The sequence below is a fragment of the Scyliorhinus canicula genome, chromosome 25, assembly GCF_902713615.1.
Source record: "Scyliorhinus canicula chromosome 25, sScyCan1.1, whole genome shotgun sequence".
Lineage (NCBI taxonomy): Eukaryota > Metazoa > Chordata > Chondrichthyes > Carcharhiniformes > Scyliorhinidae > Scyliorhinus > Scyliorhinus canicula.
Window position 1 is genome coordinate 15740288 of NC_052170.1, and position 14973 is coordinate 15755260.

At 47.7% G+C, this 14973-nt stretch overlaps 1 protein-coding gene across 1 annotated transcript in view; it reads right to left on the reverse strand.

Moving 5' to 3' along the window:
• LOC119957244 (adhesion G protein-coupled receptor E2-like) overlaps positions 1–14973 on the reverse strand; it is a 72392-nt gene that overhangs the window by 35960 nt on the left and 21459 nt on the right. The window contains exons 3-5 of the mRNA XM_038785089.1: positions 12786–12838; positions 10476–10577; positions 1562–1739 (exon numbers count right to left, since the gene is read on the reverse strand). Of these exons, the coding sequence (XP_038641017.1) occupies positions 1562–1739; positions 10476–10577; positions 12786–12838 (333 nt within the window). The remainder of the gene's footprint in view (positions 1–1561; positions 1740–10475; positions 10578–12785; positions 12839–14973) is intronic.

Sequence of the window (14973 nt, forward strand, 5' to 3'; positions counted from 1 at the left end):
AGAATCCTCAGCCTCTGACCTGATCCTGTAGCCAAAATATTCATATGGCTTGTCCAGTCAGTATCTGGTCAGTGATAATGTTGATACTGGGGGATTCAGCAATGATAATGCCATTGAATTTCAAAGGGAGGGTCCGCAGGGTCGGAGAATCGCCCGGGGCTGGCGTAAATCCCGCCCCCGCCGTGGCCGGAATTCTCCGCCACCCGGGAATTGGCTGGGGCGGGAATCGCACCGCGCCGATCGGCGGGCCCCCACGCGGCGATTCTCGGCCCGCGATGGGCCGAAGTCCCGCCGCTGAGAGGCCAATCGCACCGCCGTGGTTTCGACCACCTCTGGTGGCGGCGGGATTGGCTGCGCGAGCGGGCCCCCGGGGTCCTGCGGGGGCCCCTGGGTGATCGGACCCCGGGGGGTGCCCCCACGGTGGCCTGGCCCGCGATCGGGGCCCACCGATCGGCGGGCCGGCCAGTGCCGTGGGGGCACTCTTTTTCTTCCGCCGCCGCCACGGCCTCCACCATGGCGGAGAAGAGACCCCCCCTACCGTGCATGCGCCGGTGGTGACGTCAGCGGCCGCTAACGCACCGGCGCATTCGTGAACTGGCGAAGGCCTTTCGGCCAGCCCCGATGCCGGGCGGCGGGCGTCAAAGGCCGTTGGCACCGGTTTTTTGGAGAATTCCGCACCTTTGGGGAGGCCCGACGCCGGAGTGGTTGGCGCCACTCCGCTACGCCGGGATCCCCTGCCCCGCCAGGTAGGTGAGAATCCCGGCCCCTGTCTTGTGGGAGATAGTCATCGCACTTGTGTGGCACGAATACTATTTGCTGCTTATCAGCCCAAAACCGATGTTGTCCAGGTCTTGCTGCACATGGGCAGATACCTCTTCAGTACCTATGGAGTCGCGAATCATGCCAAACATTGTACAATCGTCAGCAAACATCCTCACTCCTGACTTTGTGATGGAGGGAACGTCATTGCTGAATCAGCTAAACACGGTTGGGCCTTCTGCCTACCTTGAGGAAGTCCTGTAGTGATACCCCGGGTCTGACCTCCGACAGCTTGAATGACCTCCAACAGCTGCAACCATTTTCCTTTTGTCCGAGAAGCATCACTCCAACCAATAGAGAGCTTTCTGCTTGATTTCTGTCATAACCCCCCCCCCCCCCCCCCCCCCAGGACCAGTGTCCCCCTGCGACCCGTGGGGCACGAGCTTCCCAGGTAGGGGGCGGAGACCACCCAGCTGGAGTTCATTGAAGACGACACATGAACAACCCCAAGCAGAGCCCGGATCTGTTGGCTCTCCCACCAAGGACTGAATGGGAGAGAGTTACTGCCGGGGGCAGAGTGTTGGACATAGTTCAATAAATCCTTGTTTCCACTCCTGTTGGCTTCCCCAAGTTACTAACATTTCCATTGACTTCAGTTTTGCTGGGATTCCTTAATGCCACACTTGGTCAAATGCTGCCTTAATGTCACTCTCACTCCAGGCCAGTGCAGATTATGGCTGATAGAATGCACACAACTGCCTTAAGAAAATACATGATATAAAATATATTTTGTTGAACTCACCAATCTTTTTACTTGATGATTTTTTCTTTCCCTGATCGGGTAAATTCAGACCGGTTGCTATGACAAGATTTTTCATGGACTGCAGTAAAATGGATGCTGAAAGCAGTCGCTGTTCCTTATCCATGTTTTCCCACAGGGAATCATTCTCGAGAAGATCGCTGGTGTTTGAAATGATGTCCTGTGGAGGAGAAAAATTTCACTTCCTGTTCAGTGAACTTGGATCATTGTTAAAGCCCGTTTTATTTAAAGGTTGTCATAGTTGCTTGGAATCACAAAATGGCTACAGCACAGAAGGAGGCCATTTGGCCCATCATGCCTGCCCCGGCTCTCCGAAAGGGCAATTCCATAGTCACACTCTCCTGCCTTCTCCCCGTAACCCTGTACATTCTTACTTTTGGGATAACAGTCAAATTCTCTTTTGAAGTTTTGCATTGAATCTGCCTCCACCACACTCTCAGGTAACATATTTCAGACTGTGAGGGTCCTGCCTGTTTCATCCTATTCAGTCACTGTTAACTTTGATTCTGCAGCCTGGATGGAGGAATCTGGCTCACACTCTCCAAAAAGGATCTAACTAATCCTCTTCAGAAGGGCAGTGTGGGGGCTGACTCGCTCTGCAGCAAGACTGGGTGTCATTCTCTTGAGACTACAGAGGCCTGACGTCAAACCATGATCTGGAAGCAAGGTTTGATGTGAAATAAATTGTCTCAAAAAAGAAATAGGTCTGAGTGTGAACCTCGAGCTGAATGAAGGCCAAGTTTGAGAAGAACTAAAGTAACTCTCGAGAAGGCCTGCTGCCTGTAAGTGCTGTACTGAATCAATGACTCTGCAAGAAGGCCATTACCAGCTGTACACCAGGGGGTTTGATCAACCAGCATGCTGTGAGAAACGTCTGCTACAGAACCACTATTGGAAGCAAAGACCTTGTAACCTTCATCTTTATTATTTTCACCCCTTTCCCCTCTGTGTTTGCCTGTCTTGTGTGTGTGGGTAGAGGGTGGGACAGTAAAAGGGGGTACTAGGTTAGCTTGCTTGTTATCCTGTTGTAATTACTGCGTATTCCATCATTATTCTTGCTATAAATAAACAGTTGTTCTGTTTCAACTTACAAACCTGGTGACTGTAATTGCTGGGCAACCAAGGACCAAATTTGGGAATTTTTCTCAGAATTATTGGTTAATTCACTCGTGCTTTGACCCCAGGACAAGTGGGGCTGGAATCCACCGCACACTTGCTCAGGGTGTCGTAACAATACTGTGACCAGTTGCCGTGCGAAGAAGCTTTCTCTCATATCACTTTTGCATCTTTTGCCAATTACTTTAAATCTACTCCCTCTGGTATTCAATCCCTTCAGGAATGGGATCAGTTTCTCCCGATCTACTCTGCCCCTCTCTATCAAATCTACTCTTGGCTTCATTTTCTCCAAGGAAAACAGTCCCAACTTCTCCAATCCATCTTCATAACTGGAGTTCCCCATCCCTGGAATCATTCTCATGAATCTTTCCTGCATTCCCTCCAATGTGTCCACCTCCTTCCCAAAGTGTGGTGCCCAGGACCTGATGCCATACTGAGGCTAAACTAGTGACTTTTACAAGTTCAACATAACTTCCTTACTCTTGTACTCTATGCCTCTGTTAATAAAGCCCAGCAAACTCTTTGCTTCGTAAACCACTCTCTCAACCTGTTCTGCCACTTTCAGTGACTTGTGCATGGATTTTCTTTTATTCATTCATGAGATGTGGGCATCGCTTGCATTTGTTGCTCATCCCTAATATACACCCAGCTCCCTCTGCTCGTACCTTCTTTTGGATTGTGCCTTTTATATTATATGGACTTCAAACAAAGAGCAGCTGCGACTTAGTGGGCAAATCTCGGGCTGGAGTTAGAATCATCGAATCACCACAGTGTGGAAGAGGCCATTTGGCCCATCGAGTCTGCACCGACTCTCTAAAAGAGCAGCCTACCTAGGCCTACTCCCCCCTCCCTATCCCCGTAATCTCACTCAATGCTGCACAGGAGCCAGAGCAAAGGGCTATCAGTATCCAAGGGTGTTTTCTGGGTGGCATGGTGACACAGTGGTGAGGCAGCCAGAGTGAAGTCAAACCTTGGGAATTTGAAGTAGAGCGGGAATTCGGTGTAGACTGGAAAGAGGTGCTTTCCCCATTGTTTCTCCTTCTGTTTTGCATTTTGCATCAGCAGGGAGAAAGCCACGGAATACCCTGGAAAGGTAGGTGATGTAAAGGCATATGTGGTGAAAGCGAAGGTAAGTGGTACGTGAAGGTAAGAATTTGAAGTTTAGAATTTTAACTATAAAAACAAAATCGGTATAATAAGGAGAGATATTAAAACAAGTTTTAAAAAATAATAACAATAATATATAAGTTAATTTAAGGGTTAAGACATGTCAGGAGAACTCAGACCCGTGCCATGCTCCGCGTGTGCGATGTGGGAGTTCAGGGACCGTTCCAGTGTTCCTGACTCCTTCACGTGCAGGAAGTGCGTCCAGCTGCAGCTCGTGTTAGATCGCTTGACGGCTCTGGAGCTGTGGGTGGACTCACTTTGGAGCATCCGCGATGCTGAGGACATCGTGGATAGCACGTTCGCTGAGTTGGTCACACCGCAGGTGAAAATTAATGAGGGAGATCGAAAATGGGTGACCAAAAGACAGAACAAGAGTTGGAAGGAAGTACAGGTGCCCCCTGCGGTCATCTCCCTGCAAAACAGATACACCATTTTGGATACTGTTGATGGAGATGGCTCACCAGGGGAAGACAGCAGCAGCCAGGTTCATGGCACCGTGGCTGGCTCTGCTGCACAGGAGGGCAAGAAGAGGAATGGCAGGGCTATAGTCATAGGGGACTCAATCAAAGGGGAATAGACAGGCAGTTCCGCGGACTCAATCAAGACTCCAGGATGGTGCGTTGCCTGCCTGATGCAAGGGTCAAGGATGTCTCGGAGCAGCTGCAGGACATTCTTGGGGGGGGGGAGGGTGAACAGCCAGCTGTCGTGGTACATATAGGCACTAATGATATAGATAGAAAACAGGATGAGGTCCTACAAGCTGAATTCAGGGAGTTAGGAGTTAAACTAAAAAGTAGAACCCCAAAGGTATTAATCTCAGGATTGCTATCAGTGCCATGAGCTAATCAGAGTAGGAATGTCAGGATACATAGGATGAATGCGTGGCTCGACAGATGGTGCAAGAGGAAGGGATTCAAATTCTTGGGGCATTGGAATCGGTTCTGGGGGAGGTGGGACCAGTACAAACCAGACAGTCTACACCTGGGCAGGACTGGAACCAATGTCCTAGAGGGGGTGTTTGCTAGTGTTGTTGTGGAGGGTTTAAACTAATGTGGCGGGGGATGGGAACCGATGCAGGAAGTCGGAGGGAAGTAAGATGAGGACAGAAACAAAAGGCAGTAAGGGGGAAATTGTAAGGCAGAGAAGCCATCGTCAAAAATCAAAAAGGGCAACAGTATAGGGTACAGTGACTGAGGAGAGCTCAGTGAATAGGTCCAGTAATAGTAAAAGGAATAAAATGGGAAGTAAAAACATAAATGGAAAGCGAAGCAGCAGTTATTACATGAAGATATGGGTTCAACGATAAGGAAAATTAGGAGAAAAGTTAAAAGAAAAAATAACTTTGGAGAGGTTAACTGATAGAGGTGTTAAGATTCATAACGGAGGTATAAAAGCCAACATAAGGGTACTTTACCTGAATGCTCATAGTATTCGTAATAAGGTAAATGAGTTGATGGCGCAAATTATCGTGAATGACTGATTTAGTGGTCATTACTGAAACATGGTTAAAGGATGGTCATGACTGGGAGTTAAATATACAAGGGTATCAAACTATTCGGAAGGACAGAGTGGATGGTAAGGGAGGTGGAGTAGCTCTGTTATTTAAGGATGACATCCGGGCATGTGAGGGATGACTTTGGTGCTATGCAGGATACGGTTGAATCCATTTGGGTGGAAATCAGGAATAGTAAGGTGAAAAAGTCACTGATAGGAGTAGTCTATAGGCCACCAAATAGTAACATTAAGGTAGGGCGGGCAAAAGACAAAGAAATAACTGATGCATGTAGAAATGGTACAGCAGTTATCATGGGGGATTTTAATCTACATGTCGATTGGTTTAACCAGGTCGGTCAAGGCAGTCTTGAGGAGGGGTTTATAGAATGTATCTGTGATAGTTTCCTAGAACAGTATGTAATGGAACCTACGAGGGAACATGCGATCCTAGATCTGGTCCTGTTTAATGAGACAGGATTAATGATCTCATAGTTATGGATCCCGTACCAGCCTCCCCGAACAGGAGCCGTAATGTGGCGACCAGGGGCTTTTCACAGTAACTTCATTTGAAGCCTACTTGTGACAATAAGCAATTTTCATTTCATTTCATTTTCATCCTCTCGGAAGGAGTGATCACAATATGGTGGAATTTAAAATGCAGATGGAGGGTGAGTGAGAAGGTAAAATCAAACACTAGTGTTTTGTGCTTAAACAAAGGAGATTATAATGGGATGAGAGAAGAGCAGGCTAAGATAGACTGGGAGCAAAGACTTTATGGTGAAACAGTTGAGGAACAGTGGAGAACCTTCCAAGCAATTTTTCACAGTGCTCAGCAAAAGTTCATACCAAAAAAAAGAAAGGACGGTAGAAAGGACAAATGCAGCATGGGTTCATAAAGGGCAGGTTGTGCCTAACTAATTTAGTGGAATTTTTTGAGGACATTACCAGTGCGGTAGACAACAGGGAGCCAATGGATGTGGTATATCTGGATTTCCAGAAAGCTTTTGACAAGGTGCCACACAAAAGATTACTGCATAAGATAATGATACATGGCATTTAGGGTAAAGTAATAGCATGGATAAAGGATTGGTTAATTAATAGAAAGCAAAGAGTGGGGATTAATGGGTGTTTCTCTGGTTGGCAATCAGTAGCTAGTGGTGTCCCTCAGGGATCAGTGTTGGGCCCACAATTGTTCACAATCTACATAGATGATTTGAAGTTGGGGGCCAAGTGCAATGTGTCCAAGTTTGCAGACGACACTAAGATGAGTGGTAAAGCGAAAAGTGCAGAGGATACTGGAAGTCTGCAGAGGGATTGGGATAGTTTAAATGAAGGGGCTAGGGTCTGGCAGATGCAATAGAATGTTGACAAATGTGAGGTTATCCATTTTGGTAGGAATAACAGCAAAAGGGATATTTATCTAAATGATAAAATATTAAAACATGCTGCTGTGCAGAGGGGCCTGGATGTGCTAGTGCATGAGTCGCAAAAAGTTGGTTTACAGGTGCAACAGATGATTAAGAAGGCAAATGGAGTTTTGTCCTTCATTGCAAGAGGGATGGAGTTTAAGACCAGAGAGGTTATTCTGCAACTATATAAGGTGCCAGTGAGGCCACACCTGGAGTATTGTGTTCAGTTTTGGTCTCCTTACCTGAGAAAGGACGTACTGGCGCTGGAGGGTGTGCAGAGGAGAATCACGAGGTTAATCCCAGAGCTGAAGTGGTTGGATTACGAGGTGAGGTTGAGCAGACTGGGACAGTACTCATTGGAATTTAGAGGATGCAGGAGGATCTTAGAGCAGCATATAAAATTATGAAGGGAATAGATAGGATAGATGCGGGGAGGTTGTTTCCAATGGCGGGTGACAGCAGAACTAGGGGGCATAGCCTCAAAATACGGGGAAGTAGATTTCAGACTGAGTTTAGGAGGAACTTCTTCACCCAAAGGGTTGTGAATCTATGGAATTCCTTGCCCAGTGAAGTAGTTGAGGCTCCTTCACTGAATGTTTTCAAGATAAAGATAGATAGTTTTTTGAAGAATAAAGGGTTATGGTGTTTAGGCAGGAAAGTGGAACTGAGTCCACAAATCTCATTAAATGGCGGAGCAGGCTCGAGGGGCCAGATGGCCTATTCCTGCTTCTCGTTCTTATGTTCTTATTTGCACGTTAGGTTATGGGGTTGCAGGGATGGGGCGGGTGGACATGGGAGAAGTGTTCATTTGAGGGGTCAGTGCAGACCCGATGGGCCGAATGGCTTTCTTCTGCACTGTAGGGATTCTATGATTCTATGGCAACAACATCTCCTCCACAACAGTCCTCAGTACCAGGACCCTGCAAGGCGGCGTACTTAGCCCCTACTATGCTCCCTATACATACACGATTGTGTGGCAAAATTTGGTTCCCACTCCAATGTGAGATATTGGACACATTCAAAGCTGAGTTGGATAGATTTCTGATCCACAATGAAGGTGCCTCAATTTGTGAATTTCTGCCATGACTGTTTACGTGACTGAACAGGCCGATTCTCAACCCACGTGATTTAGAATGAATTAGAATCCCTACAGTAGAGAACATGGAAGATAGAAAAATACAGCACAGAACAGGCCCTTCGGCCCATGGTGTTGTGCCGAACCTTTGTCCTAGATTAATCATAAAATTTACAGTGCAGAAGGAGGCCACTCGGCCATCGAGTCTGCACCGGCTCTTGGAAAGAGCACCCTACCCGAGGTCAACGCCTCCACCCTATCCCCATAACCCAGTAACCCCACCCAACACTAAGGGCAATTTTGGACACTAAGGGCAATTTATCATGGCCAATCCACCTAACCTGCACATCTTTGGACTGTGGGAGGAAACCGGAGCACCCGGAGGAAACCCACGCACACACGGGGAGGATGTGCAGACTCCCACAGACAGTGACCCAAGCCGGAATCGAACCTGGGACCCTGTGAAGCAATTGTGCTAGCCACAGTGCTACCGCGCTGCCCTTAAGAACAAATTAATCTACACTCAATTATTCTACCATAATCCATGTACCTATCCAATAGCCGCTTGAAGGTCCGTAATGTTTCCGACTCAACTACTTCCAAAGGCAGTGTATTCCATGCCCCCACTACTCTCTGGGTAAAGAACCTACCTCTGACATCCCCCCTATATCTTCCACCATTCACCTTAAATTTATGTCCCCTTGTAATGGTTTGTTCCATCCGGGGGAAACGTCTCTGACTGTCTACTCTATCTATTCCCCTGATCATCTTATAAACCTCTATTAAGTCGCCCCTCATCCTTCTCCGTTCTAATGAGAAAAGGCCTAACACCCTCAACATTTCCTCGTAAGACCTACTCTCCATTCCAGGCAACATCCTGGTAAATCTCCTTTGCACCTTTTCTAAAGCTTCCATATCCTTCCTAAAATGAGGTGACCAGAACTGCACACAGTACTCCAAATGTGGCCTTACCAAGGTTTTGTACAGCTGCATCATCACCTCACGGCTCTTAAATTGAATCCCTCTGCTAATGAACGCTAGCACACCATAGGCCTTCTTCACAGCTCTATCCACTTGGGTGGCAACTTTCAAAGATCGATGAACATAGACCCCAAGATCTCTCTGCTCCACATTGCTAAGAACCCTACCGTTAACCCTGTATTCCGCATTCATATTTGTCCTTCCAAAATGGAGAACCTCACACTTGTCAGGGTTAAACTCCATCTGCCACTTCTCAGCCCAGCTCTGCATCCTATCTATGTCTCTTTGCAGCCGACAACAGCCCTCCTCACTATCCACAACTCCACCAATCTTCGTATCATCTGCAAATTTACTGACCCACCCTTCAACTCCCTCATCCAAGTCGTTAATGAAAATCACAAACAGCAGAGGACCCAGAACTGATCCCTGCGGTACGCCACTGGTAACTGGGCTCCAGGCTGAATATTTGCCATTCAGCACATCTTTGGGCACATGGGGCAGGACGTCCCATGTGGTAGTGAGATTCAGAGTGTTGGTGCAGAGTGGGCAACGCCACTGCAGTCATCTGTAAAGTGTGGATCATGCATATCAATATTGGTCAGTTCAGTTTGGCAGGGAGGCGAGTGGCATTAAAGAGTTTTCTGTCTATTTAATACTGCCACCAGAGGGCAGTTGACCTTTGACGAGGTGATTAGGCACTGCCAAATAGATTGTAAATAGACTGGGGGGTGGGGGGTGGGAGGAGATGGCTGTTGGTGGGCTATCACACAGACTTGTCTGGCCCTGGTTCAGATTTTGCAGGCATATTTCCCACGACACTTGTACTCGTATCAGCATGAGTCATTCACTGTATCACACAAGAATCACAGAAATACAAGTGCAGAAGAGGCCCTTTGGCCTATCGAGTCTGCACCAACACATGAAAAGCACCTGACCTGCCTACCTAATCCCATTTGCCAGCACTTGGCCCATAGCCTTGAATGTTGTGACGTGCCAAGTGCTTACCCAGGTAATTTTTCAAGGATGTGAGGCAACTCGCCTCTACCACCCTCCCAGGCAGTGCGTTCCAGATCATCACCACCCCCTGGGTAAAAATGTTTCCCCTCACATTCCCCCCTAAACCTACTGTCCCTCACCTTGAACCTGTGTCCATTCGTGACTGACCCTCCAACGAAAGGTTGCAGGGGGCAACATGGTGGCGTAGTGGTTAGTACTGCTGCCTAGCGGCACCGAGGTCCCGGGTTCGATCCCGGCCCCGAGTCACTGTCTGTGTGGGGTTTGCACATTCTCCCCGTGCCTGCATGGGTGTCTGTGGAAAAATCTTTTAAAAACTAAGGGGAATAGCTGTTCCCTGTCCACACTGTCAGTGCTCCTCATAATCTTGCACACCTTTGCAGGATTGTGATCAAGTTTCTTGGACATCTAAATCTTTGGAGCACAACCCACAGAGCCCCACGATTTACTGAGTGAAAGGCTTTGGTCAGATTGGTGAGTAAAATGAATTTGTGGGAGTGAAGGTTTCTTGGGGAGGCAGACAGGAACAGAGCTTAAGGCCACGATCCTATTGGAAGACGAAGCAGGCTTGAGGAACCGGATGACTTACACTTAGGTTCTTACGCACTACTTGTGTCGCAAGTAATGTGCCACGACTGACCTGCAAAGGGAGAGTTCCACTCTGATTCTGCCACTGGCCATTAACCAGGATAGCGATCGAGTTCATCTGTGAACAAAACGTTTGGAATGCAGAATGGGATGTCTGTGTGAAGAAGAGAAAAGAGGTGTCAAAATCTTCCCGAAGCAGATGGTTAACATCAGTTACATAGAAACCATGGGTGGCGTTTACCAGCTGTTCCCACTGGCGGGATACAGCTGGCGGGATATTCCTGTTCAGCTGACAGCGATCACCACCCCCCCCCCCAAGCTGCTGGTGGAGGGCGTGAACAGCGGGAACCCCGTTGACAGTGGCGAGACCGGAAGGTCCGCCCACCGGCCTCACAACTCACTTAAGATATTAAAGCATTTTCAGACTCCAGTCAAAATATAACACCACACCATGTAAAAGCGATATCAGGGTAGGTGACCAAAAGTTTGAAATATGCCAGTGCCAAAATTTTACCGTCTTATTTAAAGAAGGAGAGAGAATGGAGAGGCTGAGAAGTTGAGGGAGAGACTCCCTCGTGGCCCCTGGTGGTGAAGTAAACGGATTCTGGGGTTTTCAAGGGACCAGAATTGGAGGGATCCCAATGGGCTGTAGGTTTGGAGGAGGTTACAGAGATCAGGAGGTTGTTTGAACACAGGAACGACAATTTTAAAATCAGAATTCATTGGACTGGTGCCAATGTCCGTCAGCAAGTGCAGCGGCGATAGGTGAGCAGACACACCTTTTGGTACAATTGGTACAAATTAGGATGGTGTTAGGTAGGAATTTTGGAATAGACGCGCCTGGAGATTGTGATGATATGATCTGCATACTCGTCTGCCATTGGGCCAGAACGTCGGCTTACCATTGGCCCTGGTCGGTCATGTGCCTCTCGACCGATTGGCCGAGAGGCTGAGTTAACCACGCCTCTATCAACGAGGTATAAATGCTCAGAAGCCTGACGATCGTTCCTTTCCACTGTAGACGATCGCCAGGCTGTGTTCTAGTTAATTAAAGCCTGACATTGGTAAATCACTCGCCTCGCGTGCAATTGATGGTGCATCAGAGATAAGAAAGGTAAGCGTCTAAACAACAGGTATGCAGAGGCTGGGTTAGAGGTGGGCCTTACGGAGTTGGTCTGGATGATGGGGACATCGAGGCTGTGAATAGTCTTATTCAGTCAGACAGATACATAGATTACACATGTGAACACGCGCATGGATAGAACTGGTTTAGACAACTACCTCATGTTTTTTGTATGGAAAACTATATGAAGTGATGTTCCTTTTTAAAATATTTTTTCAGTGTCTAACCAAAGAGAGAAAATAATCCGCAGTTTGTGTGTGCAGGTGTTGTCTCCTTACTTTAGAAAAAATATCCTGGCTACAGAGGGAGCGCAGCGACGATTCACCAAACTGATTCGTGGACTGGCAGGATTGTTGTACGAGGAGAGATTGGGTCGACTGTATTCACTGGATGTTTAGAAGAATGACAGGGGGATCTCCTAGAAATATATAAAAATTCTGACAGGGTCGGACAGACTGGATACAGGGATGATGTTCCTTCTGGCTGTGGGTCGGGGGTTGGTGGTTGGGAGAACAAGGGGTCACAGGATATGGGGTCGGCCATTTAGAACTGAAGTGAGGAGAAATTTCTTCACTGTGGTGAACCTGTGGAAATCTCCGTCACGGAAGGCTATGGAAGCCAAGTCAGTGCACGTATTTCAGATAGAAATGGATAGATTATTAGGGTGGGATTTACCGGCTGTTCACGCCGGCGGGAAATGAGTTTTTTCCGGTGACGAGGGACAAAGGGAAAACCTGTTCACAACAGCTGGACCATTAGGTCTCGCTGGCAGGCTGCCTTCACCACCAAAAAACATGCAACAGGGCAGTCGATAAATCCCACCCCTAGACACTAAAGACATCAAGGGTTATGGAGAGAGGGTGTGAATATGGCATTGGCATAGAGGGTCAGCTCAAACTGAATGGTAGGGCAGGCTTAATGGGCCGAATGGCCCACTCCTGCTGCTATTTTTTATGTTTCTATGTTCCCATTGAGAGCAACTTTCAGATTTCCCTCTTTATCTGCTCACGTACAGACAGCAGATATTGGTACCAGTTTTAGACGGCATTGATGATGAATGCTGATAGGTTCAGTCATTCCAACCACAAATACTGGACCAATTTTTCATACCCAGTGTACCAAAATCCTTCATAATTTGTAAACCCCTCTTAAATCTCCTCTTTGCCTGCTCTGCAGTGGTAACAGTCTCGGTATCTCAAGTTTCACCCCATTATCATCCTGTCCCATCCTGATAAATACCTGTCCTGTTAAATTGTTCAAGCTGCATTGGTTAATGCTGGTCCTGTTCAATTCTGTGAAATCAGAAAGACATTCAACATGAAGTTAAAACAGAGGAAAAAGCAAATGAGAATTCCAGCCAAATGTCTACATAGCAACTGTGAGATTTATCTTGGCATCGAGTCATTTCTCAGCCCTGGGTGACTAAGTGCAAATTCTCAGCACAACTCAGTATCAGGTGCAGCCCAGTGACAATAGCACACACACCCCAGAATCAGAAGATTGCGGCTGCAAGGCCCACTCCCGGGACCTGAGCACAATATCTAGGCTGACACTCCAGTGCGATACTGAGCGAGTGCAGCACTCTCAGAGGAGCCATCTGTTGAATGAAATGTTAAACCAGAGCTCTGGCCAAGTCAGGAGTGCCTGTAACCTGGAGATGATGGTGTTCCCATGGAACTGGTGCCTTTGTCCATATGTGGGCTGGAGAGTGCAGGTTTCAGTTTGATATTTAATGGTCAATAAAACTGACAAGAAAAATGAATGTTAAATTCCTGTGATCTCCCAAAAAGTATTGAGAAGCCAAAGGTCTTTTCCACCCAATGGTGAAGTTATAGGCAACAAGTTTATGGGCAGCACGGTAGCATGGTGGTTAGCATAAATGCTTCACAGGGTCCCAGGGTCGGTTCCCGGCTGGGTCACTGTCTGTGCGGAGTCTGCACGTCCTCCCCGTGTGTGCGTGGGTTTCCTCTGGGTGCTCCAGTTTCAGATGTGCGGGTTAGGTGGATTGGCCATGCTAAATTGCCCATAGTGTCCTTAAAAGTAAGGTTAAGTGGGGGTTTGTTGGGTTACGGGTATAGGGTGGATACGTGGGTTTGAGTAGGGTGCTCATTGCTCGGCACAACATCGAGGGCCGAAGGGCCTGTTCTGTGCTGTACTGTTCTATGTTCTAAGTGAACACATTTGTATACACCATGAAGAATCTTGTGCAGAAAGATAACCGTTTCACATTGGAAAAAGAGATACCGGTTCTGAACATGAAGAAATCAATTCCATTTAACGAGAGACTGTTACAATGCCCGTCACTGTTGCCAACCTTTCTTTTCAGCGGGATTCTCTGGTCGGCCAGCCGCGTGTTTCTCGGCCATGCGCCCTTGGCTAGCGGCGGGATTCTATCTTCCCGCCCATTGTCCAAGAGATTTCCCATTTTAACCACGTCATGCCGCAGGGAAACCTGCAGGCGGGGGTGCACTGCTGGCGGGAATGGTGAGTCACAACAGCCGGACAATTCCGGCCAACTCTCCTCTCCATTGCTCATTGTGTTTGTGCTACCCTCCACAAGTATTGAATTCTTTGCCAACACGCAATAGACTATGGCTTGAATTTTGCGCACACCCGATCCAAATGCACAAAGAATTGTGTAAAATGAAGTCGGGCGTACATCCCAATGCCATTGCGCACGCGTGTAATATTGAGGTTGGCAGGCGCTTACAGGAGTTGCAGCCACGCCCACCGTCAATTAACAGGCCAACGGAGTCCTTTAAAAAATCTTTTCTGATTTAGCACACATCGTACGGGCAAAAAAGGGCAGGCAGGCGGCAACGGTTTTAACAATTTGTCACCCAAGGGTGGGATAAAAGACCCTCGGAGCAGAAGGACTTCTATTTTATTTGCGATTTTGCTGCTGTCAGATTTGAGAGTTTTGTCAGATTTCCTTTTGATTGTGCTTGCTTTCAAAACTGGTTCACTTACAAATCTGTGTTAAAGTTCTAACAAAATAGATCAGTCCGTACAAACTGTGGGGAACATGGACTTTTACAAAAGATATTGGCCTCGCGAATCCATGGCCATTTGGCACAATGTGACTGTAATTATATGGGGAGGGAGGGTGCATTGTTGATCTGAGGGTAGGGGCTCTTTGAATGTCAGACCACCACGGGTCCCCTGCCCATGACCCATGCCTTCAGGATGACCCAACATACAAATACTGCAAATTTGTCATTGGAAGTGTCCTGACTGATCCAGCAGTAGATGTGGAATTTGACCCAATCCCTGCAGTGTTAAAATCAGTTTTTAAAGAAAGGGTTCGCCTGCAAAACAGCACTTTGTTTGCAGCCCCTGGCACCCCCTCCCTCACTTTGCAACACCCATTGCCCACCCCCCTCCCCAACAGCTGCACCACCTAAGCCGGGCAGTTCAGACCTACTGC